The 27,795-nt window shown below is 37.6% G+C and overlaps 1 protein-coding gene across 2 annotated transcripts in view; it reads left to right on the top strand.

The window, feature by feature from the left end:
- Positions 1–3,370: 3,370 nt before the first annotated feature.
- Positions 3,371–27,795, top strand: part of ERCC6 (ERCC excision repair 6, chromatin remodeling factor) — a 46,505-nt gene continuing 22,080 nt past the window's right edge. Inside the window, exons 1-8 of one of the 2 annotated variants that reach the window (XM_048945680.1) lie at positions 3,371–3,474; positions 3,700–3,933; positions 4,796–5,229; positions 8,720–8,840; positions 11,266–11,374; positions 13,255–13,981; positions 22,731–22,856; positions 25,983–26,141. In XM_048945680.1, the coding sequence (XP_048801637.1) occupies positions 4,799–5,229; positions 8,720–8,840; positions 11,266–11,374; positions 13,255–13,981; positions 22,731–22,856; positions 25,983–26,141 (1,673 nt within the window). In that variant the 5' untranslated portion in view covers positions 3,371–3,474; positions 3,700–3,933; positions 4,796–4,798. Of the gene's footprint in view, positions 3,475–3,498; positions 3,934–4,795; positions 5,230–8,719; positions 8,841–11,265; positions 11,375–13,254; positions 13,982–22,730; positions 22,857–25,982; positions 26,142–27,795 lie in introns of those variants that run through there. The other variant, XM_048945681.1, reaches the window with a different exon arrangement.

The following is a 27,795-nucleotide window of genomic DNA, read 5'->3' as shown; positions in this document are numbered from 1 at the left end:
GCTGAGCTCTGAGCTATTACTTTACACACTTGGCCAGGATCCTTTCCAGCATTCCTACAAGGCTGATAGAAAGCAAAGAAGTCCACCCAGTTTTAATCTGCCAGCCTTGCTAATTCATGTAAAAGAGTATAATTACTGAGTATCAAAAGCTGCCAGAACCAGCTCCAGCAAGGATTAAATGTCATCATTAATGCATGCATGCTAAAGAGGGGAAGGTTAGGACTATGTTAACATTGTTTTAAAAACTAACCAAACAAGCAGAACATGTCCTGCCCAGAAAACCACACTGACAATGATTTGGCAGAGTAGCTGCACTGGAGCAGCAGTCATCTACATGTAGCAAAAAGAAAAAAGAAAGAAAATGAAGGTAAATTACACAGAATGCTTGAATATAATACTGAGAAGCATGGATGCGTGAGACTCTATTAGTGACTGTGTAAAAGGATCAGAAGTCATGTGTATATGTATCTGAGAAGATACTTCTGATTCATCAGAGGCTAATTTTCTGTGTGAAAAATGACTACATGGGAGATATCATTTCAAAGACATGCTGTTATATAATATGGATTTTGTATTTTTACAGACTTTTTAGTGAATAGTTCCAGAAAACAGCTCAGGTTGGAAAGAGATTAAAACCATAGATCTTACCCATTTAGGCAGAACTATGCATTAAGGTAAAAGAGAAGAAGAAAGAAATTTAAGTGCATCAAGTATGGGTCACCACAGAATAGTTTTAAAGGCCAATGGAATCTATCCCCATTATGACTTTAATGGAGTCAGGTTGATTTTCAGCTGCTGGAAGATTTGGTTCCATCAGTCTTCAGTCAAATAGCCTACATCTACACTACCTGGGAGATTAACAGTTTGCAACAGATCTGTTGCAGAACATACTTAATATTTAAACATCACTCCCAGTGTACGTGGCATTTCAGATAGACAACAATTGAACAGTCTCTGCCTGAAAAGCCTGCCACATTTTAAAGTTATGGTTTCAGAGCCATCAGAATCACCATCAGAAATGCTTTGTTCTGCAAGTACCTGTCTCAAACCAATAGTATTTGTTCAATTATAGCCTCTCATTTTTAGACCTAGTATGACCACATTAGAAATCTGTAACTATATAACAAAATATTCACTCATTTTCCTCTCAAGCTTGGGAAAGAAGAAGCTTTTCATTGGAAAACTCCTCTCCTGGCAAATAAAACAGCTCTCTTTTTTTTTCTTGTTGCAGGACAGTTTATCTTACCTCCTCATTAATCAGTTTCTGGAAAACTGTGCCTATACCTCCGTACAGCAGTTTAGTTTTCACAACAGCTTGATGTTGCTCTGTCCTTAAATGTCCCCCAGTTGCTGCTTTTCTCAATCTGCTGAAAGACTTCACACTCCACATTTTCAGTCATTTCAGCAATTACAAAGCACTATTCTTCGCATTTAGAACATAGCAACAAATGTTAAAAATAAACCTCCTTATTCTAGTCTTTAAGTAGTAAATAAAGGACATTTGGGCATTTGCAGTAGTAGTACAGGAGCTAAGGAAACAAACAAGAGCATATCAACTGACCAGTTTGTTGCTTTTGACCTTTCAGATCTTGACATTACAGAACATAGATGACCAGTTCTGTGCAAGCTCTTCCAGAGCTTGGGAAGAGGAAGGAATAAGGCATGGAAAGATGGGGAAAGAATATATTCAGTCAATGGCTTGTAATATTTGTTATGAACAAAGCCAGGCCACTAGCAATTTTCAGTTATTCATTCAAGTTTGGCACCAGTGGGTATTAAAGGAAGAGGTTGAATTTCTCACAGAGCTGGCACATGGAGTACTCAGTAGGATATAATATTTTATGTAGCTGTCAGTGCTAGTGATTTATGTATAAAAGAAACAGAATTCCTAGTCTTGGATCAAGTGCATACGGACCATTTAGGTGTGTTAAATATGTCATAAATTTGTCAAAAATGTTTGTTATGTTTGAAATGCTTGAATCAATGAGTACTTGATTTATCAACAGTGTTTCACCACAGCAACCTGGGTTCCATCAGTGCACTGTAGAAACATGGGTTGGGAAAATGTCAGACAACCACTGTCTAGAGGGGCTAGGACTTTCCTAGTACCAGAAACTCCATGGAGCCACCATTGCCAAGACTGCATCCAGTGAAGGACAATGAAGATGGCCACAGGGCTGGAGCATCTCTCCTATGAGGAAAAGCTGAGAGCTGGATTGTCCAGCCTAGAAAAGAAAAGGCTTCATGGGTGATCTTATCCATGTGTACAAAAGCTAAATGAAGTACATAAAGGGTATAAAGAAGACAAAGTCCAAATAAAAAGTCTAATAGATGGTATCTTCTCACATGCACATCCTAATCTACATCCTTACACTTTCATTTTTGAAACATTATGTCTTCATGCACAAATATGAACTTTGCTGCTCCTCTACTGAACACAGCTGTGACATTTCTGCATTGTTACAATCCCAACTTTCACAAGCTTCTATATGCAAGGTGACTAGGATAAGTGCTAACGGCCTTATGTTGGTTCTGGTTGGATATTAGGAATAAATTATTCTCAGGAATGGTGATGCACTGGCACAGGCTGTACAGGGAGGTGGTGGATTCACTGTCCCTGGAGGTGTTCAAGAAACATGGAGATGTGGCACTGATGAACATGGTTAGTGGGCACGGGTGGGGATGGGCTGATGGTTGGACATGATGATCTTAGAGATCTTTTCAAATCTTAGTGATTTCATTATTCTAACCTGTAAGAATAATGATTCCTTTGGATCCAGTATAAATGTATCATCATCACTGGACAAGCTCTCTTTCTACCTTTGGTCTGTAGCAGGTTATCCAAATTAGATGTGGGAAGAATACGGCATCATGACTCCATCACTTTCACACACTCACCCCATCCCTCAAAAATCCCAAAAATATATATTTTTTGTTTTGTTGTTGTTGTTGTTGTTAATCTGCATTGTTTCAAGACAGTCACTCAATAAAAGATGACCACAGGAATACATGCAGGGGCAACTCAAAGGCAGCTGAAGAAAGCAGTTCTGTGGTTTAACTGAACCACAAATCACCTCCTGGAGTCACAAGTTCAAATCTAGCTGCTCAGCACTCACTCAGCACAGAAATTCCAAACGTACTGCATGCTTGTCCTATCACACTTGGCTGTCGGTTACAAAAGCCTAGCAGCAGTTCTGCAGCTCAAAGAGGAGCAGGGCCCAGAACTGTCATGGAGACAGAGAAGGAAGAGGGAAGAAGGGACAGAAGGCCTAACGACTTCTGGAGAAAGCTTAATTTTGCTTCTGTCACTAGCAAGCCATCAGGGACACTGAAAGCACTGAGACTGAAAGCACGACACAGCCGCAGACCTCGCAACACAACGCCGCGCATGCGCACTCGCGGCAGTGCCGGAGGCGGAAGTGACGCCGCAAAGGAGCGGCGGATGTGATGGCGGATGTGAGGGCGGCGGGTGAGGTGGGTGCTGCGCGCCGCAGTACAGCGGGACTTCGCGCTTAGGGGCTGTGGGGAGTCGAGCAGTCGGAGCTTATTGCCTTCCCATCTCACCAAGGGCTCGTTCGTCAGCCGTGAGGGACGGCCGTGTGCCGCGTTCCTGTCGCAGCCACACCGGCCCGGGCTGTTCGCGGGAAGGTGGGGTGGTATAACGGTGTGCTAACGTGTGCTAACAGTGTTTGTGCTCAGGGCCTGGCCTGCTGCGTGCTTCGGGGCTGATGGAAGAAGAGGGTGAGCAGGAATCCGGCCCCGCGGGCTGCCGTGCTGGGAGGGGATGCTGAGCCCCCCAGCCCAGTCAGCGTCCTCATTGACTGCGCCCTCATTCACAAAGGTTGTGCCTCCCTGAAGTTGAACTAAGCCCCGTCCTTCACAGAGACACTCCTTCTAAAGGCTCTGAACAATACCAGCACCGAGGTTGCCGTGGTGAGTCTTTCCCTGTTAGTTGTTAGGGCACTGTGTCCTGCTTCAAAGCAGAACTGTCAAACTGAAGCCTGCAGTGGTTCACAGTAGTGCTTTTGCTGGCAAGTTTCCTGGTCTGATTCTCAAACACCTGATCTGTTTTTTCTTGTCTGTTGAGAAGCTTTGTATTGTGATTTTTCTCCAGTAGCTGTCCTTTGACTTCTCCCTCTTATTTTCTTATCTTATGAAAAGGTAAAAAGTTGTATGTCAAGCAGGCATGCTTTTCTAGCTGTACTCTTACCAACAACAAATACGGAAACAAAACCAATTTCCTGATTAGGTTTAACACATCTTTTTGTCTGTGTTCAGCTTGACTGTTTTTTCCATACTGTCCACAGAAAACTTACGTTAGGCTGTTTAAAATACTCACTAAATACTAATGATTTGCTTTTTATGCTTGAACTCTTTTACTATTTTGAATGCTTGTACTTTTGGTTTAGGGTATTTTATGTCATGTACAATTTTGTTATTTTGTCCTCAGGAGCATGACCGTTCATGCAAGGCTCAGTTCACTCTGATGAGGAGAGTAATAGTTACGAACTTTTTTTTTCTTGATATCATCATTTTCTAGGAGTGTATCATACTGTAGACTTTAAGATGTTTTTGTTACTCTTCCTTTTGATTGTAGAAATAGTGTGGAGAAAGAAACCTTTGGATGGAGGATGCCTCACAGAAAGGTGAACTACCAGGTGTTTTGAAATCACAATTTCACATGAAGATATGTGCTTGTTTTGCTTCTGTTTGGGCACCATCTTCATGAGGAACTTTGCACATGAATATTGTTATGGTGATGTGGTTCTTACTATTCTTTGTTGCTTTTGAACAGATAATGCCAACAGAAAGCAGCCACCTACCAGACAGTATTCAAGAACAAGACTCCATTACTAGTGTAAGCCATATTTGCCCCCATAATGCTGAAGAATCAGGAACTGAACAAGAAAATGGCATTTATGACAGTGACCTGGGTAATTGTTTTGGAGTTCACAACTCTGACAGCAAGCCATCCACTTCTGCGGCAGTTCCCATGGAGGTGCCCAGAAGAGGACAACCCCTTCTGCATATCAACAGGCAGCAGATTCAGTCCGTTTCATATAGTGCGCAGGCTGCTGAGCTCAAAGGTTTAGGAGTTGATGTGTATGACCAGGATGTATTGGAGCAAGGAGTTCTCCAGCAAGTAGATAATGCAATTAATGAAGCTAACAAAGCAACAAAAATAGCTGATGCTGAAAAAGAATATCAGTCAGTGCTGGATGACTTAAGGTAAGTCTTCTGTCCTTGATGTTGTTTTCTGTTACTGGTAATCAAATTATGCTTAATGTCTCATGTTTTTAAAAGCTGAAAGATTAAAGCGTTTCACTATCAGAACAATGAAGCATTGCTCTTATTTGACCTGTTCAGTCATGCATCATGGCTTTAGAGACCTGAGATACAGAGCGCATCTCCTTTTTTCTCCTTTGTTGCCCACCATACTGCAATGCTAGTTTGTTTCCTGGGCCGTGGGTAACTGTATTGTGCTTTGTTGTTCACAGTTACCACAAAAGTATCACTTCTTCAATCCTGCATGCTTCATGTGGTTACCTACTTCTACCTTGTTTCAGTAGCTTGTTACAGTTATTTTCTGTAACTTGGGTGACTCCATGTTGTCAGGGTACTACAACCAGAAAAACCTTTGTTCTGGTTTGTATAAAGTCCTCAAGAATGCTTTTGAATAATAAAATGCTTAATGTGATGTATTGATAGTAGAAGACCCTGAGAGATAGGGGCCACATGTCATTGTGTTTTGATCTTAGAACTTTCTGTTTCTAATCTCATTATAGAATTATTGTGTGATATTGTAGAATTACTGTGTGATAAGAGTTATTTATGTGTGCATTTTTCACTGAGCTGTGTTAGTGTTCTCTTCTAGTTTCTCTTCTAGTCTTCAAGAGTACTGTATGCCTCCATTGTTTGCTTGAACTCTTATGGAGTGCATAGAACTAAGCATACGTATTAGTTCTCCAGTTTGGATGTGGAAAGTAAATCAACTAAGTATGTGTGTAAAACTGGAGCTTGATTTCAGATGTTATGTAGCAGAAGGAAATAATGATTAGATGGTCATTGAGAAGATGAGCATAGCCAATGCAATTTGATTTATCCAGATATTGAAAGAGTGATGCACAGCCCTATCAGTTGATTGATATTTTCTGTAAGAGGTATCCCAGTGTTTTTCTTAACCCTGTATTTTCATCTTCCTGCTTACAGTTTTAAAATTAGATTTACATGCAGGGATACAAATTGTGTAGATCTGCAGAAACTTACCTTTATAGAAGGGTCTGTCTAAGTCTGAAAGTTGACTTTGAGAAAATAAGCAGAGATACACATGAATTGTTGAATGGAGGGACCAGCAAAAGTGCAAATGTGAGTAGTGTGTGATAGTTGATGGTTCTTTAACACTGAATAACTGTAGGTAAGCCTAGGTGAGAAATGTTTTTGAGAATTTTGTATAGAGTTCGTAGCAGAAGCTGCATGATGGGATAACATCTGCACAAGTTTAAGCAGGAAAAGTAGAAGAAAAAATGATTGAAGTTAATTCTTTCAGTCCTGTTAAATAAAGCGTTGTGGAAGAAGACAGTATAAGAGACTCTAGGTCCAAGGAAGCAAGGGCCAATAGATCAGAGACCTGCAAGAGTATAGTACAGTTTAAAGCAAGAAAAAAGACTGAGAAAGGGGTTGGGATGGTTCAGAAAGGTTTAAGGGGAGTGAAGGATTGAATGTGTGAAGATAGCATTGATAGCTGGCAGATCACATCTAGGGAAACAGTGATAGAGTCGAGACTGGAGCTGAGGAGTTCTAAGTGTTCAACAATTTCCTCCCTAAGAATTAAATGAACAATGTAATGCACTTCTTTGCATATAAGGGGAATAATAGTTGCTTTGTAGGCAAGAAGAATTTTCTGGGACGTTTTCATGAAGCTTTGATATGCTAATTTGTATATCCTTGTGAAATATTCTGCTATTTAAATGAAGAAACAGATAAATTGCTTTTGATAGTGGGGTAGTGCCTCCCTGCAAACAAATGCAATAGTGAAAACAAAGGAAATCAGTTTATAGCTATTTTATGTAGAAATGAGAAAAATGGTAGGACATAAGTAAGGAAATTTTAATGTACATATGCTGTTAATTCTTTCAGATAGTTTGATTTCTTGAAACTATATTTATACCTCGTGATCTAAATAAGCATCTGTATATAATGACATCAAACAGTGAACAGTTTTACAAAGTGGAAGCAAACAGTTTCCCATTTAGATTATTGTATGGTATCATAGAATCATGTAAATTGGAAGACACCTGCAAGATCATCAAGTATGAGGTTTAACAAAAGCAAGTGTAGAGTCTTGCATCTGGGGAGGAATAATTGCATGCACCAGTACAGGCTGGGGGATGAGCTGCTGGAGAGGAGCTCTGCAGAGAGGGACCTGGGTGTCCTGGTGGACAACAGGTTGGCTATGAGCCAGCAGTGTGCCCTCGTGGCCAAGAGGGCCAATGGCATTCTGGGGTGCATTAAAAAGAGCATGTCCAGCAGGTCAAAGGAGGTGATCCTCCCCCTCTACTCTGCCCTGGTAAGACCTCATCTGGAGTACTGCGTCCAGTTCTGGGCTCCCCAGTACAAAGAAGACAGGGATCTCTTGGAAAGAGTCCAGCGGAGGGCCACGAAGATGGTGAAGAGCCTGGAGCATCTCCCCTATGAAGAAAGGCTGAGGGAACTGGGTCTGTTTAGCCTTGAGAAAAGATGACTGAGAGGGGACCTGATCCAGGTCTATAAATATCTGAGGTGTGGGGGGCAGAGTGGTGAGGCTGGGACTCTTTTCAGTGGTGAGTGGAGACAGGACAAGGAGACACGGCCAGAAACTGGAGCATAGGAAGTTCCGCACAAGTGTGTGAAGGAACTTCTTTACAGTGAGGGTGACGGAGCACTGGAACAGGCTGCCCAGGGAGGTGGTGGAGTCTCCTTCTCTGGAGATGTTCAAGACCTGCCTGGGTGCCTACCTGTGCGACCTGCTGTAGGGAACCTGCTTTGGCAGGGGGGTTGGACTCTATGATCTCTGGAGGTCCCTTCCAACCTCTACAATTCTGTGATTCTGTGAAGTTCTGCCTTCAACCTGACCTATAAAGCCCCATCACAAAACTGTGTCCCTCAATGCCACCTTCACGATGTCAGAACAGTGCACAGAGTGAAAAGAGTGAGCTCCAGATCCAACTCCTGAGTCCCAAAATCTGTTTAATAGAAAGTCTTCCCATTGAAGACATATTGAACTGATAAGAATAGTTACAATGCTTGACTACAGCTAGTTCCATGCTGCTTCCATCTTTGATGCTTGTCACTGTAGCCTGTTTTGTGTTGTTTTGTTGTTTTGTTTTTTTTTTTTTAATTGTATTCTGTTTATCTTTAGTAGCAAAATCAGCCACTTCATTCCATTATTGTAATCATCAGGCTTGTGGCTTCTGAATACTAAATAACTGTGGTTTGTTTAGTGTCATTTCCTTTGACATTTTAATATTAGTAGAACTTTGTTTACAAATATTTATTAATGTTTACATTTTTAAAGTCTTCAATGTTTCTAGTGATGTTTAGTCATAAAGTGCTTATTTAACTCTAGTCCTTTTTAAATCTTACTTTAAACACTGTGGAATTTTTAAATTGTCTGAATTGAGAATGTTCTAATTTTCTTTACTGTAACTGAATAGTACATTGCAATCTTCTTGTTTTTCAGATCATGTACAACATCTCTGAAACAAATAGATAAAATTATTGAGCAACTTTCACCTCAGGCTGCCAACAACAAAGATATAAACAGAAAATTAGATTCTGTAAAACGGCAAAAATACAACAAGGTGATTAGATTACTTTAATTTCTTGCTGACGGTATTTAGCTTATGCTTTGGCTTAAGGTCTGGATTATGTGATATAATTGTTGCTTAATTGTATAGAGCAGAGTCAGTCTAAAATTGCTGTTCTTTCCCTTTTAAAATGGTTTAATTTTTTACAAAAAAAAAAAAAACTGAACTAAAGATGTAAAGGGGGTGGGGGAGGAGGCTGATGTTGGCTGTTTGTTTGCATGTTTATTTGGGGGTGGAGGGTGTTGACTCTTAAATTTTAGACAAAGCTGTAAAACTTGCTTGGAAGACTGGTTTGCATGAAGTTAACTAAACCCTTCCTGGTAGTATTTCACGAAATGATAAAGCATTGTTAGAGCATGATTTGAGAGTTGGTCTAAATCTCAGCTCTCATGGCCTTCATCTCCCGTATTCCTTTTCCTGATGCTCTTTCACTGCATCTTTCTTGTAGTAATGTGCATCATTGTCTTTTGTGAGCTGTTGTAACTTGCTGGTATGACAGAAGCTGCTCCAGTTTTTTTCCTGCTGTGGTAGTTAGCTAAAGGAGCTGTAGAGCAATCAGGCATCAGTGTAATGTAAGCAATAGATCTGTACATCTGTGAATGGGAAGGAGAAGGGAGAAAAGCAAAACTTCTGATTAGGAATGTAGTTCTTAGATCTTCTCACTGTCTCGTGGAAACGCACCTAATAATTTCTGTAATGATTGCCCAGCTCAAAAACTTCCTGTCCACACTTCTGTCCAGTCTCGGGCTTTTTGCCACTGACCCCATTCAGTTGTTTCTTTTTAGTTATTCTTCTGATCATTTCAGCAACTGGGATAATGTTGTATTCACAGTTTGGCCAACTGAGAGGGAGCAGGAGCAAGCAGTACTGAATAGTGGCCCTGGTCTAGCAACTTCCTATTAGGAATAAGTAGCTGGAAATATGGGAAGATATATGATTATCATACTTAAACGTGAAGTGTCATCAAGGAATTACATGCTATGTTTTCCTGATATCCCAGTACTTGAAATCATGCACGTTAGTAGCAGATGAAGTTCATAACTCGTTGGAAATCTGTTGTTAGCAATCTATAATGGCTTTTGAAGTGTAAAAATCAATCTCTATATGAAAATCTAATCTGGAAAAGTGATCTCAATATGCTCAAGATTCTGGTTAAGTCATAGTGTATTTGGAGGCAGGTGCTCTATGTGAAGCTCATCTTGAACTGAATATGGAGAATTGCCTTTTAGTACTTTCCTTTTTGTTGTAGCTAAAAAGAAAAAATGAAAAAATTGGAATTGCTCCATTATTCAGATAAATGGGAAATTAATAACTGTTAAAGCTATTTCCTTAGAACTGTCACACAGGGAGTGTTTTGTAATGTAAATTCTTCAGTAGCAAGGATAATGGTTGGGTAGGAGGTAATACATTGTAATGTACACGAATACACTATGCTTTGTGATGTGAAAGGTGCTATGTAAGGACTTGGGCAGGCAAGAGCACCTTCCTTCACGCACAAAAAAAGCTGATTGCATCATAAACTTCATTTTTATTATTTACTAAACTATGTGCCTCTGTATGTGGGAAAATACTTTGAAAAAGTAAAATTACACATGAGGAAAGTTGCACTGCCTGTGTGTTAGTTTTATGGTCTGGAATTTCTTGTTTCATTAGTGAGTATAGCAACACCAAGGGAATTGCAATATTACTGGTAAACACACAGTTGAAGACATACAGTCAGATAAAAGGGGTTGCAGAAGAGCTAGATGTGAATCATTTTCATTGCAGTAATGAACTATACTTGTTATAATGTCTGTAGTGTTGAATTTTTTCACTTATTTTTCAAAAGCATTTTACTTTGTAGTTTTTGCTGTTAAAGTAGCTGCACCCATTCCTGAATTAGTTATGTACAAACATACATTAAGATATCTGACTTGTGTTTTTTTTCTTCCTTTCTAAGCAAACATTCCAAAACTTCTGGGTGATAAATAAATCCTAATGAATATTATAATTGCTTTAAATAGATTATTTGCCAGTAATTCAGTCTTGCAAATCATGGACTTTTTTTTTTTAATATTCCTCACATATCTCACTAATCCAAGGGCTGCTTTTGGTTGTATCAGCATAGTTATCAAATGACCTTGAAAAATGGGCATGAAAATGCATAATGAGCATGTGAAATGTGTGTATAAATAGTAATGTCTTACTGTGTATTTTTCAGATGATTGTACACATAAATTTATGCATGTTTTGTGAGTTATAAATCACAGACACTTTGTGACAATTTTCTGCTTTTTAATTAAATGAGATACTTTGAACATTTGAGTATGACTTTCTAGTAGAAAATACTGTAAGTGTTATAGCTTAAGTATTGTTTAAAAGGATAGCAGGATCCTGAAATAGCTTGAAGTTTTAATAATGTACCTAATTGTCATTCAAGGAGCAACAGCTAAAGAAGATCAAAGCAAAGCAGAAACGTCTCCAAGCAGTTCTTGGTGGAACTGAGATTCTTGATAAAGTAAATGAAATTGAATTTGAGGATGATGAAGGTATGTATGGAAGAAGGCTGAAACTTCTGCTCTACTTTGGCGTACTGCCTTTTGTTGTTTGAAGGTAATTTGCAAGATCTTTGCCAATAAGGAAATACATTTCAGTGGCTTGTTTTCAAAGAGAGTGTTAGGAACACTCATTTTCTGCACCTGCAGAATTGCAAATCTTGGCATATTCATGTGGGAAGTTTTAAGAAACGGATGTTAATCCTTGTTCAGCTCAGTAGGGATGACTGATGCACATTAGAGTATTGGGCTTAATAAATTGGAAATCTTAACATTTTTTCACAGCTAATTTGATAATGATGACTAGCATCGTGATTGAATTACATTTTATGTGCTGGATGCTATCAGTCAGCATTAACAAAATTGTTTTTTTCTTATTGTTGAAAATTATAGTTAGAAATGTAAGAGGGGAATACTTTATCAGGCTATACTACGTTAAAACAAAACAAAAAAAAAAAGAATAGAAAAAAAAACAGCTTCCAGAGCAATATGTTTGTTCTCTGAGTTTCTTATGCAAATGTTCCACTGTTTTCTTTTTCACTGCCCTCTACAAACTGAGATTGCATTTTGTAACTCCAGGTTAACTGTATTTCACTTGCCATCATTATGTGTGGTATCCAGAAGGGCAGGTTTGGACCTGTACAATGTTGTCCTCTGCACTGATTCCTCCTCCCTTCCCCCTCATTGTGCTATATCCTTATGCCCTGTGTCCATTGCAGATGTGGATTCTGAATCTCAGAAGGCTTGTGTTCCACTCCTGGGTCAAGAAACTTTAGTGAGAATGAAAACTTCAGTAAACTTTTCTTAGCAGGAAATCATCTTAAGCTTTTTTTCTTCTAATGAGTTTACGCAGGAAAACTCTGGCACCTAGTGTGATGAAATGTGGCTAGAAAGTGTATGGAGCCCAAGACAGACAAAATGAAGTTGAACAGTTCCTATGGTTTGAGAAACTGATGAGCTGGAAAGGGAGGACTTTCAAGCCAGATGCATCATCTTTATGCATTAAACATGCTTTAGTGATAAATACAATGCTTTAAATAGCATATAGAGTAGCATACCGTGCTGGCAGTTCTGTTGTAGCTACTGTGAAATTTTGGACTTTAGTAATAGATTCTAGGTTGGCATTTCCCTTCAGCTTCTTGAATTCAAGAAATATCCCCCCTCCTTGCTGTCAGATGACAACGCAGTTAACACAAATATAATAAGTGTGGTAGATGTGTATGCAGTTTAACTGTAGTGCTTATCAATGACAGTATGCTGTTTGGTCAATCTGACTTTTAAAATCATAATCCTAATGCTATTGTAGTATTGGAGGGTTTAGGGGTTTTTTTTTTTTTTTAGCTTATGGGAAGAATTTTTTGTCTCTCCTGGTATGCTTAATGGAGACTTCAGATTTCAAGCTTATAAGAAAATCTAAACAATCAGTAATAGAAATAGAAGTGGACATTGTTACTGCTTCTGGGAATTCTGTGCTTTGTTGTAGTGAATATGATGACATATTGAGCTGAAAGTATAGGGAACACATTAGAGTTCATGTGGTGTTAAGGATTATTCTTCTATGTTAGTTTTTGCTGCTGCTGTGTGTTATTCCAGAAGTATTAGCATTCTGAGAGCGTGCATAATGTTTCCTATATGAAATTTTAGAAGTAACTTGAATTTTAAAAAAGACAAGTCTGTTTTGACCTTTTTTGTTGGTTTCTGCCTTTTTTGACCTTTTCATATTATGTATGTAAAACATGATGTATATGTTAGTTTGCAGTTGTTTTTAAACTTTAAATCTATTTGGTTTTTATGCACAATTTTGTTCCTGTATTGGAGTTATTCAGAACATGTGGAAGGCATTGTGATTATTCTGTTGTTTTTTTTTGTTGCAGTGCCTGGTCCTTCATCTCTTGGCAGTATGCTTATGCCTGTTCAGGAAACAGAGTGGGAAGAGCTTATTCGTACAGGCCAGATGACCCCATTTGGAACTAAAATACCTCAGAAGCCAGAGAGGAAAACACGACGACTAATGCTAAATGAAGCATCTGATTTTGAGAAGTATTTAGCAGACCAGGCTAAGCTGTCATCTGAGAGAAAGAAGTTATCCCTTCACAAAAGAGCGAAGAAGAAAGCACAAGCCAAAAATGTTCAGTGCGTAGCTCCCACATCTGCTACAAAGGAAAAAAGAGGTGAAGTTCTGTCAAAAACAGATAAACGTTTAAAAAAACACTTGAAGAAACTTCAGAAGCATGCCCTTCAGGTTCATTCAAAAGCAGGTATTCCAAAAGAAAAAAAAAATCTTGAGACTACAAAGCTGAAGCCTGGACAAGAAGATGATAGTGGAGAATCTGAGTATGTACCTGATGAGGAACAACTTGAGCCAGCGGCAGCTGAAGAGGAGGAAGAACAGGCATCTTCACATGCTGAAAATGATTCTGATTATGAACTCAGGAATTTGTCAGGGAAGGGAAAATACTCAGTGAGGCGGGATTCTAAAGATGCTGAAAATGACGTTGACTACTTTCCAAGCTCTGAGGAGGAAGAACATACAGTAGGGAAGCGCAAAGTAAAAAGATGGAGAGATGATGGAGATGAAGACTATTATAAACAGAGACTAAGGTTAGTCCCAGACTTTTTAGTAGCAACATTACCAAATGATATTGCACGTGTAAAAGACAAAATCTGTAATACACGACTAGGAATTGGAATAAGGGGGAGGACACGGTCAGAATGATCATAGCCTTTCTAAGGGAATCAGGCATACTTAATTATTAGGATTCTGTTATTTAATTTTTCTGATCATTTCAAGATCATTCAAAAGTAAGTTATTTCAGTTTTGCATTTGTTTGTTATTTACAGTACTGTGTATATGCCAACAGTAGAGTATATACAAAAATGTATTATGTATTACTTGGCAGCATTGCTGTTTACTTAAGCTGTTTACTTTTGTCTACAGATCCTCATACCTGCCTTTCAAATATATATGACGTGTTCTATTTGATAGGCAAAATTACAGAATATACAGACTCCCTCATCAGAGGGAAGGCATTTTCTCACTGTGAGAGATGTCTTTGGTTTGGCTTGGGATGAGATGCTTGGGTTTTGGCTTCAGTGACTAGTCAGGAAAAAATTACTTGAACAAATGTTTATGTACTGTTTTTGTATAAACCATTAGTTAGATGAAATCTCAGGCAAATATATTAATTTGAACATCAATATAAATTGGATTTTGATTTTAAACTCGTAAAATTCATACTGGAAAGGAATCATCTGTTCTTTTTTATTATCGAGTAATAACTCTTGCATAACTTAGATAAGTAGTAAAGACTGGACATCATGTTGCAATTAGTGAAATCTAAAAAGAGCTGCCTTCTGTGACAGTGGTTTTCCTTTCTTTCTGTTCTTATTGACAGTGATGTTCTTATTTAACAAAGATGTGGCAGTGGTAGTAGTTTTCTTGAGCTGTGATGACCTAAGGTTGTAAACTGCATAAGATTTATAAAAAGAATCAGCATCTTCTATTAAATAAATTAGTATAATTAGGTAGAGCAATACAGCTAAGATGTCAAGAACACGTTACTTCTAAAAATGTCACCTGAAGCACCTAGTGCTAATGTGTAATTTATGAAATCTGTATAGCCTGGGCGTTAATGATTTCTCTGTAGCTACAGTGTGCTGTTGAGGTGCTTTGTTTTGTTTTTTTTTTTTTTTTTCTCCTACTGGTATCATTACTGTTGAGCTCCTAACAATAAGTCTGTGCAATGTTACTATTGTTATAGCTGTTTGGAAAACATTTTTAAGGGCCATTGAAGTGACATGTAATTTAAGGTCCTTCAAGTGGTTTTTAGCCCTTAGAAAAGCATGGATTCCAAGTTGAAAACAGCTTTCCTGGAGTGAAAGGGGCAATGGTTATTAAAGCTATAGAGAAGAGTGACTAATATAGGTAAAAGTCCTAGCATAACACCTGGTTAATGGTGGGGAGACTTAAATTTTGTGTTTTACAGAAATGGAACATTTACAAAATTAAATTATGCTGTATCAAAAAGGGGGGTTAAGAAGTTATATGAATACCCATCTTCAACCTGTGATAAGAACTGCTGTGGAGAAAGAGGCATGCTCTGATAGAGATGCTTGTGCTCTAGTTGCAGCATTATTACAGGTAACAAAATGTTAAGTAGGAAGAGGTCAACTTGTCTTTCATGTCTTACACTACTAAGGCAGATCATGAGCTGGCATTAGGCTTGCAATCTCAGGATGCTGCTTTTCAAGGTTAAGGACTAGTTTATTGCTTCTTGAATAGAAGATTTCAATGAGAGGCTAATCTGAACAATGTCCATAGGGTCAAAAAAGTGTGTTTTTTATTGGGGTACATTAACAGAAATTAATTGTATTTAACCACTCAGATATTTACTGTTTTATTGAATAAAATCATACTTTTCACATGTAAATTAGACCAATATTAAATCATTTTTAATTCAGTGTTTTCATCAAGAGTAATTTATTTTGATTGAAAGTTTTAATATGACTCTCAGTTTAAATTCATTCAAACACGTTTTTTAATAACGTTAAGATTGTGACAATTTATCCTTAGCAAAGTCATATCATAGACTACATTTCTTTTGGTTACTAAAGTTACAATAAAAGCCTAAATGAATTTTAGAAATATCAATAACTGTAATTGCCACCAAAACACTACATCTCTTAAAAATTTCATAGCTACAGTTATTGTGGCTGTTAAGCTGCAGCTGTCCACATTGACGTTTTTATGCTGACACCCTCAGGTAATCTTCATTATGGGAAATGCCATGAGAGAATAAAGTGTAGTGAATTAAGAAACATATTAAGAATGCTGAAGAAATGCTGTCATTTGCTTACATTTATGTCTTGTTTCACATCAGTTATACTTTTGAATGCAAATAAATGAGTGAGATTATGGTATATTTTACCCCTGAGATAGGCAAGGGAAAGTCCTTTAGGATTACTTTAGTATTCTGAACATCTAGTCTTGTGCTTGGTGCTGTATAAAGTCCTACACTCTTGAAGGCTGAAAATGAGTTTCTTTAACATTAAAACTTTTCAGGGATGGGACTTGAAGAGATTGGTCTGTGTCAAGGGGGAAATACGATGATGATGTTAAAGCATGGTAATTAGCTAATTATGGGACTGCTAGAGGAACTGACTATTTCCAAAGAGGAGCTGATGCATCTGTGGTAAACAGGGCAAGCAGGAGAACAGCTGCTCTGCTTTTCTTCTGAAGGCAACTTGTGTCAGTCGGCCTGGTCGCTCACAGCCAGGCGTGGTCAGCGGAAAGTGGAAAGGCCAGAATTCAGCACACCCTTTTAGTGATATCTCTGCTCTTGCATCGCTCTTGCCTTTCTCTTGTTACCATTACTGGAGCAGTGTTGCTGTGCAGACGTGGGGAAAAAATCTTCTGGCTAATGTAGCAAGGAACACCAGGGTTGTGGGGAGGTAAAGTAAATCAGTGACAGACTGTCAGGTGCTAAATGCTAAGTTGAGGATTCAGTGCAAGGTGGTGTTATCATTATCTCCCACTGTCCTTCATAGTGACTATTCCCAGCTGAACCCAGAGGGCTGGATTAGGTCATCAGTCTCTGGGGTAGTGCTGAAGGTCTCAGAGACTTGATCCCCCTCAACAGCTGTGGTTTCAGTGTATTTTTTGTCATACTCAGCAGTAACTGCCCTGGTCAAGAGCTGTTCCACACTGGCTCTAGTAGGAGTCTAGAGCGGTCACCCTCCTGGTGGAGCAGCCAGGTCACGGCAGAGCTGCTTTCTTGAAGGCTGTTCAGTGAAACTGCACCTATTTTTAGTTTTTCATACCTACAATCAGAAAATAGAAGTAAGCTTCACTTCAATGCAGATTAAAGGCATAGGAAATAAGCCTTTTCTGGCTTCTCAGCAAGAAAGTAACTGCATGATTTTCTTGTTCTACTCTGACAGGGTTTTGGAGCTGTGGAAGCTGCAGCCCATCCTTTTTGCGTGCTAACAAAAATTCTCCTTTACATGTATTAAAATAGGAAGTGTAAATATAATCAAATATTTTTTTCTCATTATCTGTAGTTAATGCGTTACACTTTTGACATCACTAATACATTATCTGCATGAAGTAATAGCTTGGAAACAAAAAGAAATTTTCTTAATAGCTTTATTAGGGTCACTATTCCCATAGCAGCTGCCAGTATGTGTATGCCTGCTGCTTCAGGGAAAGAATTAAATCTCAGGTTGTGGGAGGTAAGTGCTGTATCTGTATTTTCTTGGCTTTTTTGTATAGTTTGTGGAGTATAGTTTTTTGAATAGCACTTCCTTTAATTGCTGTGAAGGGCTGGGAGGCAAGGCTAGTAAAGCTGCTTCTCACCATGTCTCCCAACCATCAGCCAAGCAGCTGAGTTGCTGGATGTTGTGGCTATCAGCACTCAAAACATGATAAAAAAAAAAAGTCAAACCAAAAATAAAGTTAACTAAAAAATAAGTGGCGTTTTTTCTCAAGTTGAATCAGTTTTCATACATGAGCTGTCTTTGAAGCATCTGAATCAGTCAGTCTCTCATTGTATCAGTTATAAATTTAAAAAGGATTAAATATTACCTTTCCTGGAAAACGTTTTCTTAGAGCATCCTAACTGCTCTTTAAAATGACAAATCTGAGACACAAATGAAGATATATTTTGGCTCGCTCACTGAGTACACCTTTCATTCTAAGCTCAAGTGTGTAATCATCTACATCAGTCTTAATTTACTTGCAGAGACTTGTGGTACTAACTGCATTTATCTCATCTGTTAGGATGTGCCAATTAAATCCATGCATACAGACCATAAAAAGTTAGATCCAAAAAGTAGTGCTGAATGCTTCAGTTTAGCAAATTAGAATAATCTGTAAGGGTTTCTTAGCTGTCTAAAACAGAAAACATATTGTGCTTCAAAAAGGCAAACTATATTAAACACTCAGCTTGGTTCCTGACTGTATTTTAAAAAGAAAAAAAAATTGTGCTCATTACTGTTTTGGATTCAGAATTTCTTTCTTGGGTATTGCAATAAGTGGGAAATGGGCTCAGTATCTGAATACAATCTCATATTAAGAAAGATTTAATTGTATGATATATGGCTTTCATTCTGCATTTGTAGGGTAAAAATGTACTTTTATCAGTGACCATGGACAGCAGGAAAGTAGATTTCTCAGAAGGTCAGAAACATATGCTTCTGTTTTGGTGATACAGTGCTTGCCAATTGTTTAGGCACAGTAGTGAAATTTAACTCAGACTTGTACGGATTTTTTTATTCTTTGTTTAATATGGTACCCTGTCATTAAGTCAAACTATGAGTTAGTGCTGTTTCTCTCTTGAAAGTTTGACTTACAGAGGAGGGGTCAACTGACCACCTGACCAGTCTGGTCTAGCAGTGTTTGTCTTCCTTTTGCTTCAGCTATTGAGAATGTTTTCACTTTTCTATCGAAAATAATGAAGTCTTAATACAGCATCTTGCATCATGTTCACAGCTTTTCAAAAACTGAATGGCTTCTTCAAGCTTTGCATACTGTTACAGTGGTAACAACAACAACTGCTTTTTCTTTCAATTGAATGGGGAAAATCCAAGACCAAAGAGCCTGCAGACCTTGGGGAGATACAGTAGCAGAACTTCAATTCTAAAGCTGATGCAATTGTGCATGTAGAATAACAAATACAAAGTATATCAGAATTTTTCCTTATGGTAACTGGGTTCTGGAATATTAGTTCAAATTCTAGATGCATTGATTTTCTAGGTATGTCATGATTTCAAGAGTGATCTAACATCGGTCAAACTAATTGCAGAAACTGTTGGTTAAATTCCTTAAGAGTTATGAGTTTGTGTTAATCTGCAGGAAGTTTTCCTCTTGGTTGTTTCTGAATCACTTTTTCCAACGTACACTAGAGGGCAATCTGCTTCTTCCCAGGGGAGGCTGAAGCTCCAATACTCGCTGCAACGTTCACGTTGGGAGATTGGATTAGGGGCTTTTGTGCAAAATACTGCCTTACTTGTCAATTGTGTTTGATTTGAACTTGATTCCTAAAGTGATCTACCTGTCACTTTAGAAGTTTTGTAAGTTGAAATTGTCTTGATTTTAATGTGATAAGTAGATGTTTTCTATTGGTTTTCTTTCATGTTTCAAGTCTTCTCTTAACTTGGTCGGATAACATAACCAACTTCTGATGTGTGTTAGTTCCAGTAGTGACACAGTCTGAAGCAGCGACTGTCAGCATTTGTAAATTTGAATCATTCATCTTTCCCTGGAGCTCAGAATAATAACTGACAATTCATACCTGATAGCGCAACATTGTGGTACTGAACAAAAATAAATGCATTTTTGTGCTGTGCCTCTGGTACCATCTGCCTTGTTGTCTGAGAGCATTATTGTTATTTTACTAATTCAACCATTTAGTAGATTGCTATTCTAAGGTAGAGATTTTCTTACCTGTGTCAGGTTATGTAAAAGTATCTGTGGGAATTATTTTTGTATCCACATTTTGTATTATTTTGTTTGGTTGGGTGTTTTTGCTGCTTAACAGGGTATGTGATTTCATGTAAGGAATTAAGAACAACCTGAGAGATGACAAACAAATAGTAGCAATTCATCTGTTTTTCATCAGAGAACTAAAGAAAAAACTTGAGGTCAAAATACATTGCTGTGAAGTGGTCTCTATGAACCTGTCTGGTATTCTGCTTTCTTGTTAGTTTTTCAGTGCTTTTTTTGGTTTTGCAGTTATTGTAACTTGCATGCGTTTGGAAATGATGGTCTTTATTAAACAGTACCACAGTTCCATGTTTGTGACTGCTTCCATGAAAGCAAGCTATAAGTATTTTTTCACTATACTGGTAGAAAGCTGATCTAGAAAGCTACTGCAGCTAGCTTTGTTGCACAAGAAAGAGTATATGATTGTGTATCGAGTGTTGAGAAGCCTTTAAATGAAGTACCTGAAAATATCAGGCTGGGGGGCGTCACTGTGCCACCAGTGTGTGCTGTAATCATCGCTGAGCAAAGATGTGTGGGTCAAGTCTTAAAGACTTAGAGCAGTGCATGGGTTGTTCTTTAGTGTTTTCTGGATTGTTTTACCAGGTTTGAAGGTCAATATGTTGTGAGACAGCACCAGTTTTGTGAGCAGTTGTTTGAGAAATTTTAGCAGTGACTTCTGTCTCCATTATTTTGCCTAGTTAGGTGAGGATATAAATTAGGGTCATGAAAGTATTTAAATTTTGTTTCTACATCTAATGATATTTGTAAATTTTTGAATAACTTTGTTTCTTTTTCCTGACATGGATAAAATTAGACCCACAGCTTTAAAAGCACTCACTTATCCCACAAGCATAAAACGCATCATGCTTAGCAGGACAGGAAATAAAAAGCATTTTGCCTGTCAGCTTCTCAGTGCAGTTTGTCTTCTTTCAAGTATTGAAATATGAAAATTATATATGTATTTTCTCTCCCTAAATGTATATTTTTCTTCATGCATATATTTTATGGAAAAAAATTGAGCTAAATAACTTTAAACAGAGAGTGAATTTATCACATTTTTTAAAACAGATCATAAATCCATTTTCCCAGAAGACTTTTCTTTTACTCTGCCATGTTTCTGCTGCTACAGCTGTCCAGGCAACAGTAAGAGTCCAAGCCATCAGGATGCTGTTTGTGTAATAGGTGAATGGGAGAGGTAAACTGTTATTACCAGGGAGGAAGTGCAACTGTTCACTCAGCTGCAATTTTTGTTCAGAAACTGCAAGTGTACTGCAAAACTGGTGCATCCCAGTAAGCCTCCTTCGTCTAGTTACTGCAGAACTTCTGGAGTATGGTTTCTCATTAAGCAAATACTGGATAGATGAGTTTTCCAGCATCTCACTGTAGCTTAATACTGTATATGTACAGTAATACTGTATATGTACAATAGCTCCTTGTAGCTTAATACTGTAGATTTCAGTGCTAGGAGGCTTATATTTGTGGGTTTTTTGTTGTTTTTTTTCTTTTACCTCAGTCTTCCACTTGCTTTTTTTCATACTATCACTGCTATTTATAGTTCTTTGGAACCTGAACAATTTCAATTTCTGTGTTTTATGTCTCAGATGCTTTTAGACTGCCAGGGCTCATTCTTCAGCCTCATTCAGGCCAGCACCTTTAATTATGAGTATGGAAAAAATATTCAAATAATGATGTCTACAGTGGCTTAAATTGCAGTACATGCTTCATTTGAAAGTGTTCTGTCTGGCTTGGGGAGGACAGGACTGATCACTGGGGAGAGAATAGAGTTTTGGTAGGTAGAGACTTCGATGATAGATATATCTAAGTTATCCGCAAGGAGGCATGCAGTCATTTCATCCTTACAGATGCAGCAATCCCCTTATTAGATGAAATATGTCTGCTTTTGTGTTGTGTGAAGAGCAATTGCATGAGAGCGTTCTTAATCTGTTCTGCAACTTTACCACTGTCTGTAGGGATTTTATCAGGCTCTACACTGTGTTTGGTGTGGCTGCAATGAATGCGGTTTCAGCAGTGAATAACTGCTGAAACCCAAGCTGTCTGTAAAGTGCTTTTGGTAGTTCAGTACTTATTTGTTCAAGTTCTGCAATTGTTTCCTTCGAGGCAGTAACTGTATGGTTTGCTGTTACAAGCAAATGGTTTTGTTTGGGTCACTAAAGCAAACACAAGTCCATAATTGTTTTGGATGTTGAAGATCCTCTGGTGCCCTTTCTGAGAGGGGGCACAGGACAAGAACATAATTCTGGATGTAGTCTGTGCAGAGTCCAAATACAGCACTTGGGCTGCATGCCGTGAGTCACCATGATTTCAAAATGTCAAATGTTAACTCTCCTAACGATGACAGCTTAGGGTCTGTAGAGCACATCAAAGACAGTGATGTTTCCAACCGAGTCTTCTGTATGCTTGTATGCTACTGAACATTTCTCTAGGTGAAAGGCATTTAGATATTTGTTTAAATTAAGAAAAGTATCTTTATAATACTTAATCTTTATTTCTTTGTTGTTTTGTTTTTGTTTTGTCCTTTTTAAATGAATGTTTGGGAATTTAACGTTACCGGTTTCTTTTAATAGTGTTAACTGTTAATTATGTTGCATTAGCATTGCTGTCTATAAATAATCATAATTAGCTGTACAATTACAAAAGCTTATGACTGTTCAGAAGCGCGTGCACGTTATGTCAAATATTTTGAGCATTTAGATGAATAATTTTCTCCTCCAGTGGATTACCACTTAAATTCATCACATCTAAGAAAATTTATTTATTCTTTACTTCTTGATGAATAATTCAATGTAGTATTCATATAGAATCTTTTCCATGCAATAATTGAATGCTGACTCCTTGTGTCACTTACAGGAAGTGGCAAAAAGAACGTTTGAAGGACAAAGAACATCCTGTGGCTGAGGAACTTTCTGATGAAAGCGACACTGAATTTGAAGAGGGTTTCAAAGTTCCAGGATTTCTCTTCAAAAAGCTTTTTAAGTATGTATTCTATACTTCATTTTAACATTAGGTTGTTGTGTGTTGTTAATAATGGTATTAGTAGTGACAGTGGTGGTGATTTCTAGATGCCTTGTCCTACAGCTTTGGGTACAGTTATTTCTGTTATTAAAATAAAGAAAAACAAAGAACAAAAAACAACTTTAAAAATCCTACTTGACCAAACCTCAAACAAAGTTGGTTATTGTAAGCACAAAATGCTGTTTTACGAAAATACAATTAGTAAGTATTGTAAATGCATATTAGTTAAACTAAGGGTTGAGAAGCTCTCCTGGTCTCCTTTTGTAAATGTTTTCTTTTATTGCTATGTGCTTTCTTTTAGTTCAGGTGCAGAGTGATATAAAAATGACTTGAGTTTGAAGATATGGTGTTGGCACTTGGTAATAAATGAAAACAAGGAATCGAAGTGTTTCTGTGATTGAGCTGAGAGTGACTGAAGTTTTCTTCCAGCAAAAAATACAGCCAACTTTTTCTTTGAGCAGCTTTATAAAGTCATAAGATCTTTAAAACACTGCTGGGAAAAACGTTCAGATATGGAGAGTGCATTATTCCTTTAGTATTAATGATGGATTGCAGATTCAGGCAAGACTGCTTTCCATTCCCTTTTTTTGAGAGTTTTGCTGTGTCCAGTGATACTTCCAAGTAACTCATCTTAATCTCAAAAAGCTGTTTATAAATGGCATTTTAAACAAGTTAGCTGCTATTTCATCCATAAGTTTTCTCTAACTTCCATGCTTGAATTCATTTTTGTTGGCAACATTTCACTCTAAGAAAACCATCTCCTCTTTCAAAAGCTAACTCTAAAATCTTGTAATTAATCTAGCAGAAAGCTATGGTTTCTTACAGGCTTACATCGTAACCCTTCCAACAGGGCCACTTAGTCTTAACCTCAAAGAAATTATTATTGTTGTCCTGCAGTTCTTCAGAAGGAAAGCACTAGCTCTGAAATGGAAATGAATTACTGACTTAGTTGCCAGGACCATACACAGCCAATATGAGGTCTCCGGTTGTTTATGCGACGGTACTGCAGGAATAATCATCCTGAGAACGGATGTGTGGTCTGAGCAACCCAAAGGGAATCGAAAGAAGGCAGACAATTAGAAATTAATCTTAGAGATATCAGCCTCACTAATGAAGGGTATCCCTGCAAGCATGAGTCAGTTGGCAAGACTTCTTAAGTGGTTAGAAAGATCAATTGAGTTGAATGATTTGTCTGACTTGTAACTTAAATGCTGAAACCTCCAGTGTAGGAAGGCCCATAGTCAATAGTCATTAAACTTTGAGTTCTGAACAAGTTCAGTAGAAAACATGGAAGTATATTGATCCAAGGAGGAGGTGTATTGCACTATTTTGTAAGTGATCTTTCGCATATGTGAATTGAATTCCACAGAGAAGTTAGCTCACAGTAGAAATATTAGACCCTTAAGCTGGTTGTCTGTTTTTAGTTTTGTTTGGGGATTTTCTTTTTTTTTTTTGGTGGGTTAGTTGCTTTTCATTTTTTTATTTCTTTGGTTTTGTTTTTTTTCTTGTAAATATGTTCAAGTGGAAAAATCTGCTTTCTTTATATACTTCTGTCTGCTTTGAGGAATACTCAGCAACATTTGCTTAGTTAGTACTACTGGTGCTGCCTTGGACTATAAAACTATGGTAAGCAAGACTGACTTAAAAGCATCTGCACTTAACCTGAGAAAATTCTGTGTAAGGAGGAAACCATGTCTTCATTTACTTAGAGCTACTCCTGGAAACTATTTTGTAGTTGTTTAATTTGGATTCCTGTGTTTTTGAGGTCAATTCATTGCTAACAAAAAGGCTTTTTACAGACTTCTTGGTATACTGCATTTGAGATACCAGCAGAGAGTATGATGTCTGAACCATTAGATGTGTTCTTTGATCCCTTTTCTATAACTACTCAGGCTGTTTGATTGTTTCCTTTCAGTGTTAATCTAAATCCATACAGATCACAACAGAAATTGATTTTTGACAGGACTTGGCAGACACAGGTATCGTTGGTTGTCAGTAGTCCTACACATTCTTCTCTGTGAGAAATACAATCTTGAAGTGTGCATTTGAGAATACCCCTGAGTGAACAATCCCAATTTAAAAAAAAAAAAGCCTGTTTTGTTCTTTGCTGTGCTTGGCACGCCAGCAATGTGTGCCACCAAGAGAATAGTACCAGTAGCCTTGATCTTCTATGTCACAAGACACAGAAATGCTGAAAAATGTATTTTTTCTGAATTATTGAAATATGTTGGTGTTTCACTTTTTTCTTGTTTTTAATTTAAACTCTCTTTTCCAAAATGTTTTATTCCTGATGCTGTTGTTATTTCATAGCATTGTAAAGAAAAAAAACAACAACAAAAAAACCATGTTTTAAAATGGTCCAGCAGCCTATACCCACCTTTTTAGCTTGCTGTTGTAGATGTTGTTTTCTGATCAACTTCTTTTAATTGGGATATATTTTACGTTGTTGCTTATGCAATTTCCAGTGAGTGACTGGGAATAGAAGCTAAACTGATGTTCTCACATAACAACGCTCTGCTGCATCTCATCCACTGGAATCATTTCTATTGTTTTGCCTTCCAACGCGGTTTCCCTTGTTGTCTTTTTTCTTCATTGAAAGAGATTAAATTTTACTAAATGAATTTGTGTGAAAAGAAAGCATATTGTGACAGATGTGATCAGTTTTCAGAGTGGAATGTAAAGTCTGCACCACTTAAAAGTCAAACTTTTCCTTCACCTTAAGGTATATCTTCCAATAATGTAATCGATTAGACCCTGCATTTCTTCTGACAATATATGGCTTTGTTAGAGTAGCTTTCCAAGTTATTTTTAACACTTGAAATATACATGAAATAAAATACCCTCTAATTACCATGACTATCAGTTTAATTAGAAATGTTTTAGTATTGCATAAAAAATGAAAGTCGCATGTAATGTTTGAGTGTATCAAAAATGTATGACCTAGTAAATAGAGCACTCATGTAAAACACACATCCAGCATGTTACTGTAACTGGTGTAAGAACCCTGCCAAATGATTAATTCATGAGTACTTTCTGTTACGATCTTTATTATCAAACGTTTGCCATCTTCTTTTTCCTTGTTTTTAGGTACCAGCAGACAGGTGTTAGGTGGCTCTGGGAATTGCACTGCCAGCAGGCAGGAGGGATTCTGGGAGATGAGATGGGATTGGGCAAGACCATCCAGATAATTGCCTTCTTGGCAGGTCTGAGCTACAGCAAGATCAGGACTCGTGGTTCAAATTACAGGCAAGTGCTCCTCTGCAGACTGTCAGTCTGTGGAGCTCAATTAATATTTCATCAGATGTATTGCTGGTGGAGGAGGGTCCTGTGAATTATTAATGACATTTCAATTACAATATTCCTTTAATTCTTTTAGTGGGGGACATCAAAGGAAAAATTTTACGAGACAATGGAGCTGTAGGGCAGGAAAAATTAAACATGTAACACTTTTAATGAATTCCAGGCATTGATGCTTCATTTTGCAGATGAGCCACACTAGATATTTTGGGTCAATACAGTGTCTAAGGTTAGCTTCCACAAATGGATTGTTTACAAACTCAATTACATTAATATCAATAGTTTACACAATATGGAATTTTAAATTAGATGTAATACCTTTAGTTCCATTTATTAAATTTTACATTAAAATATTTGTTCTGGCAAGACACCAGGTGAATGCTTTACAGGAAGTCACAAGTTGATTTGTGATGGAAGTTAAAGTTCCTGATCAGCAGGGAATTACCTATGCCAAAAAAAAGTAGTACTAATAAAAACTGTAACTTACACAGAGGAATTTCCATCTTTGTTACTGTTTAAAAGTGTATTAGAGTAACTGGCTGTTCTTGCAAGAGCTTTCATGCTCTTTCTTCATTACTGAGCAATACTTTGAAATTCGGTCGTAATAGGTGAAATTACTGGAAAGGTACTTGTTGGTGTTCTTGGATTTACAAATGCATGCATGAATGATACTTGAGTTTTCTAGTTCTGGTGGCCTATTTATCTGATGTAAATTATGATATGCAATTAAGCAAACATTGCAGCAGTATACTGAACAAAAAAAAAAAACTTTATAGTGATCAATTAAAATTATGTACAGCACGTACATGACTTGTAAAATAGTGCATTAAAAAGAAAACATGGAAGACTTATATTCTTCAGTTGATTCCTGATGTAGCCTTTATATAAAAAACTGCTATGCTGTACTGCATCACTCAAGCCAATTGATTTACTTGGTATGACTGCTTCTTCTGTGGCTGCTTCTCTACAGATTACTTTGAGCTGGTGTATCTGCTGGTATGTGTTTGCCCTTGTTGGAGGACGACTGAATTCATAGAAATGTTTCAGGATATTCAGGACAGTTCTCTTAGCATTGCTACTTAGTTTCAGCTTAAGATCTAAGATGCTTCTGTGAAACTACAAGGAAACTTTGGAGATGCCAAAATATAAACTCTGAAGTTGCAACATTCTTCCTGTATATACCATCATGTATTCTGGTTTTTGGTTTTGGTTTGAGTTTTGTTGTTGTTGTTTGGTTGGATGTTTTTTGTTTTTGTTTTTGCTTTGGTTTCTGGTGCATTTTTTTTTTAATAAATCCTCCACAATAGTTATTGCATGGGAAAAAATAAGCTTTATTTTTTTTGGTGAAATTTCTTACTTGTCTGTGTGTTTTAAGGCAGAGTCAAAGCATCTTGATCTGTGCACAGTCAAGTATTTTCTGCAGGAAAAATGAGGAATGCACTAACTCTAGCTGGCTAGCTTCTACTTGGAAGCCATGTTGTTTAGTAAGCAGAAGACCTCATGGTCGGTCTGGTTGAGAAGCAGGCATTGTTAAGAGTGGGCATAGTTGTGTTGTCAACCTGAGTGACTTTCAGCTCACCTCTTATTGCCTTGATGTATAGAG

The sequence above is a fragment of the Lagopus muta genome, chromosome 5 (assembly GCF_023343835.1).
Source record: "Lagopus muta isolate bLagMut1 chromosome 5, bLagMut1 primary, whole genome shotgun sequence".
In the NCBI taxonomy this organism is placed as follows: domain Eukaryota; kingdom Metazoa; phylum Chordata; class Aves; order Galliformes; family Phasianidae; genus Lagopus; species Lagopus muta.
The sequence above is the reverse complement of the archived record's forward strand: the minus strand, read 5'-3'. Positions and strand labels throughout refer to the sequence as shown.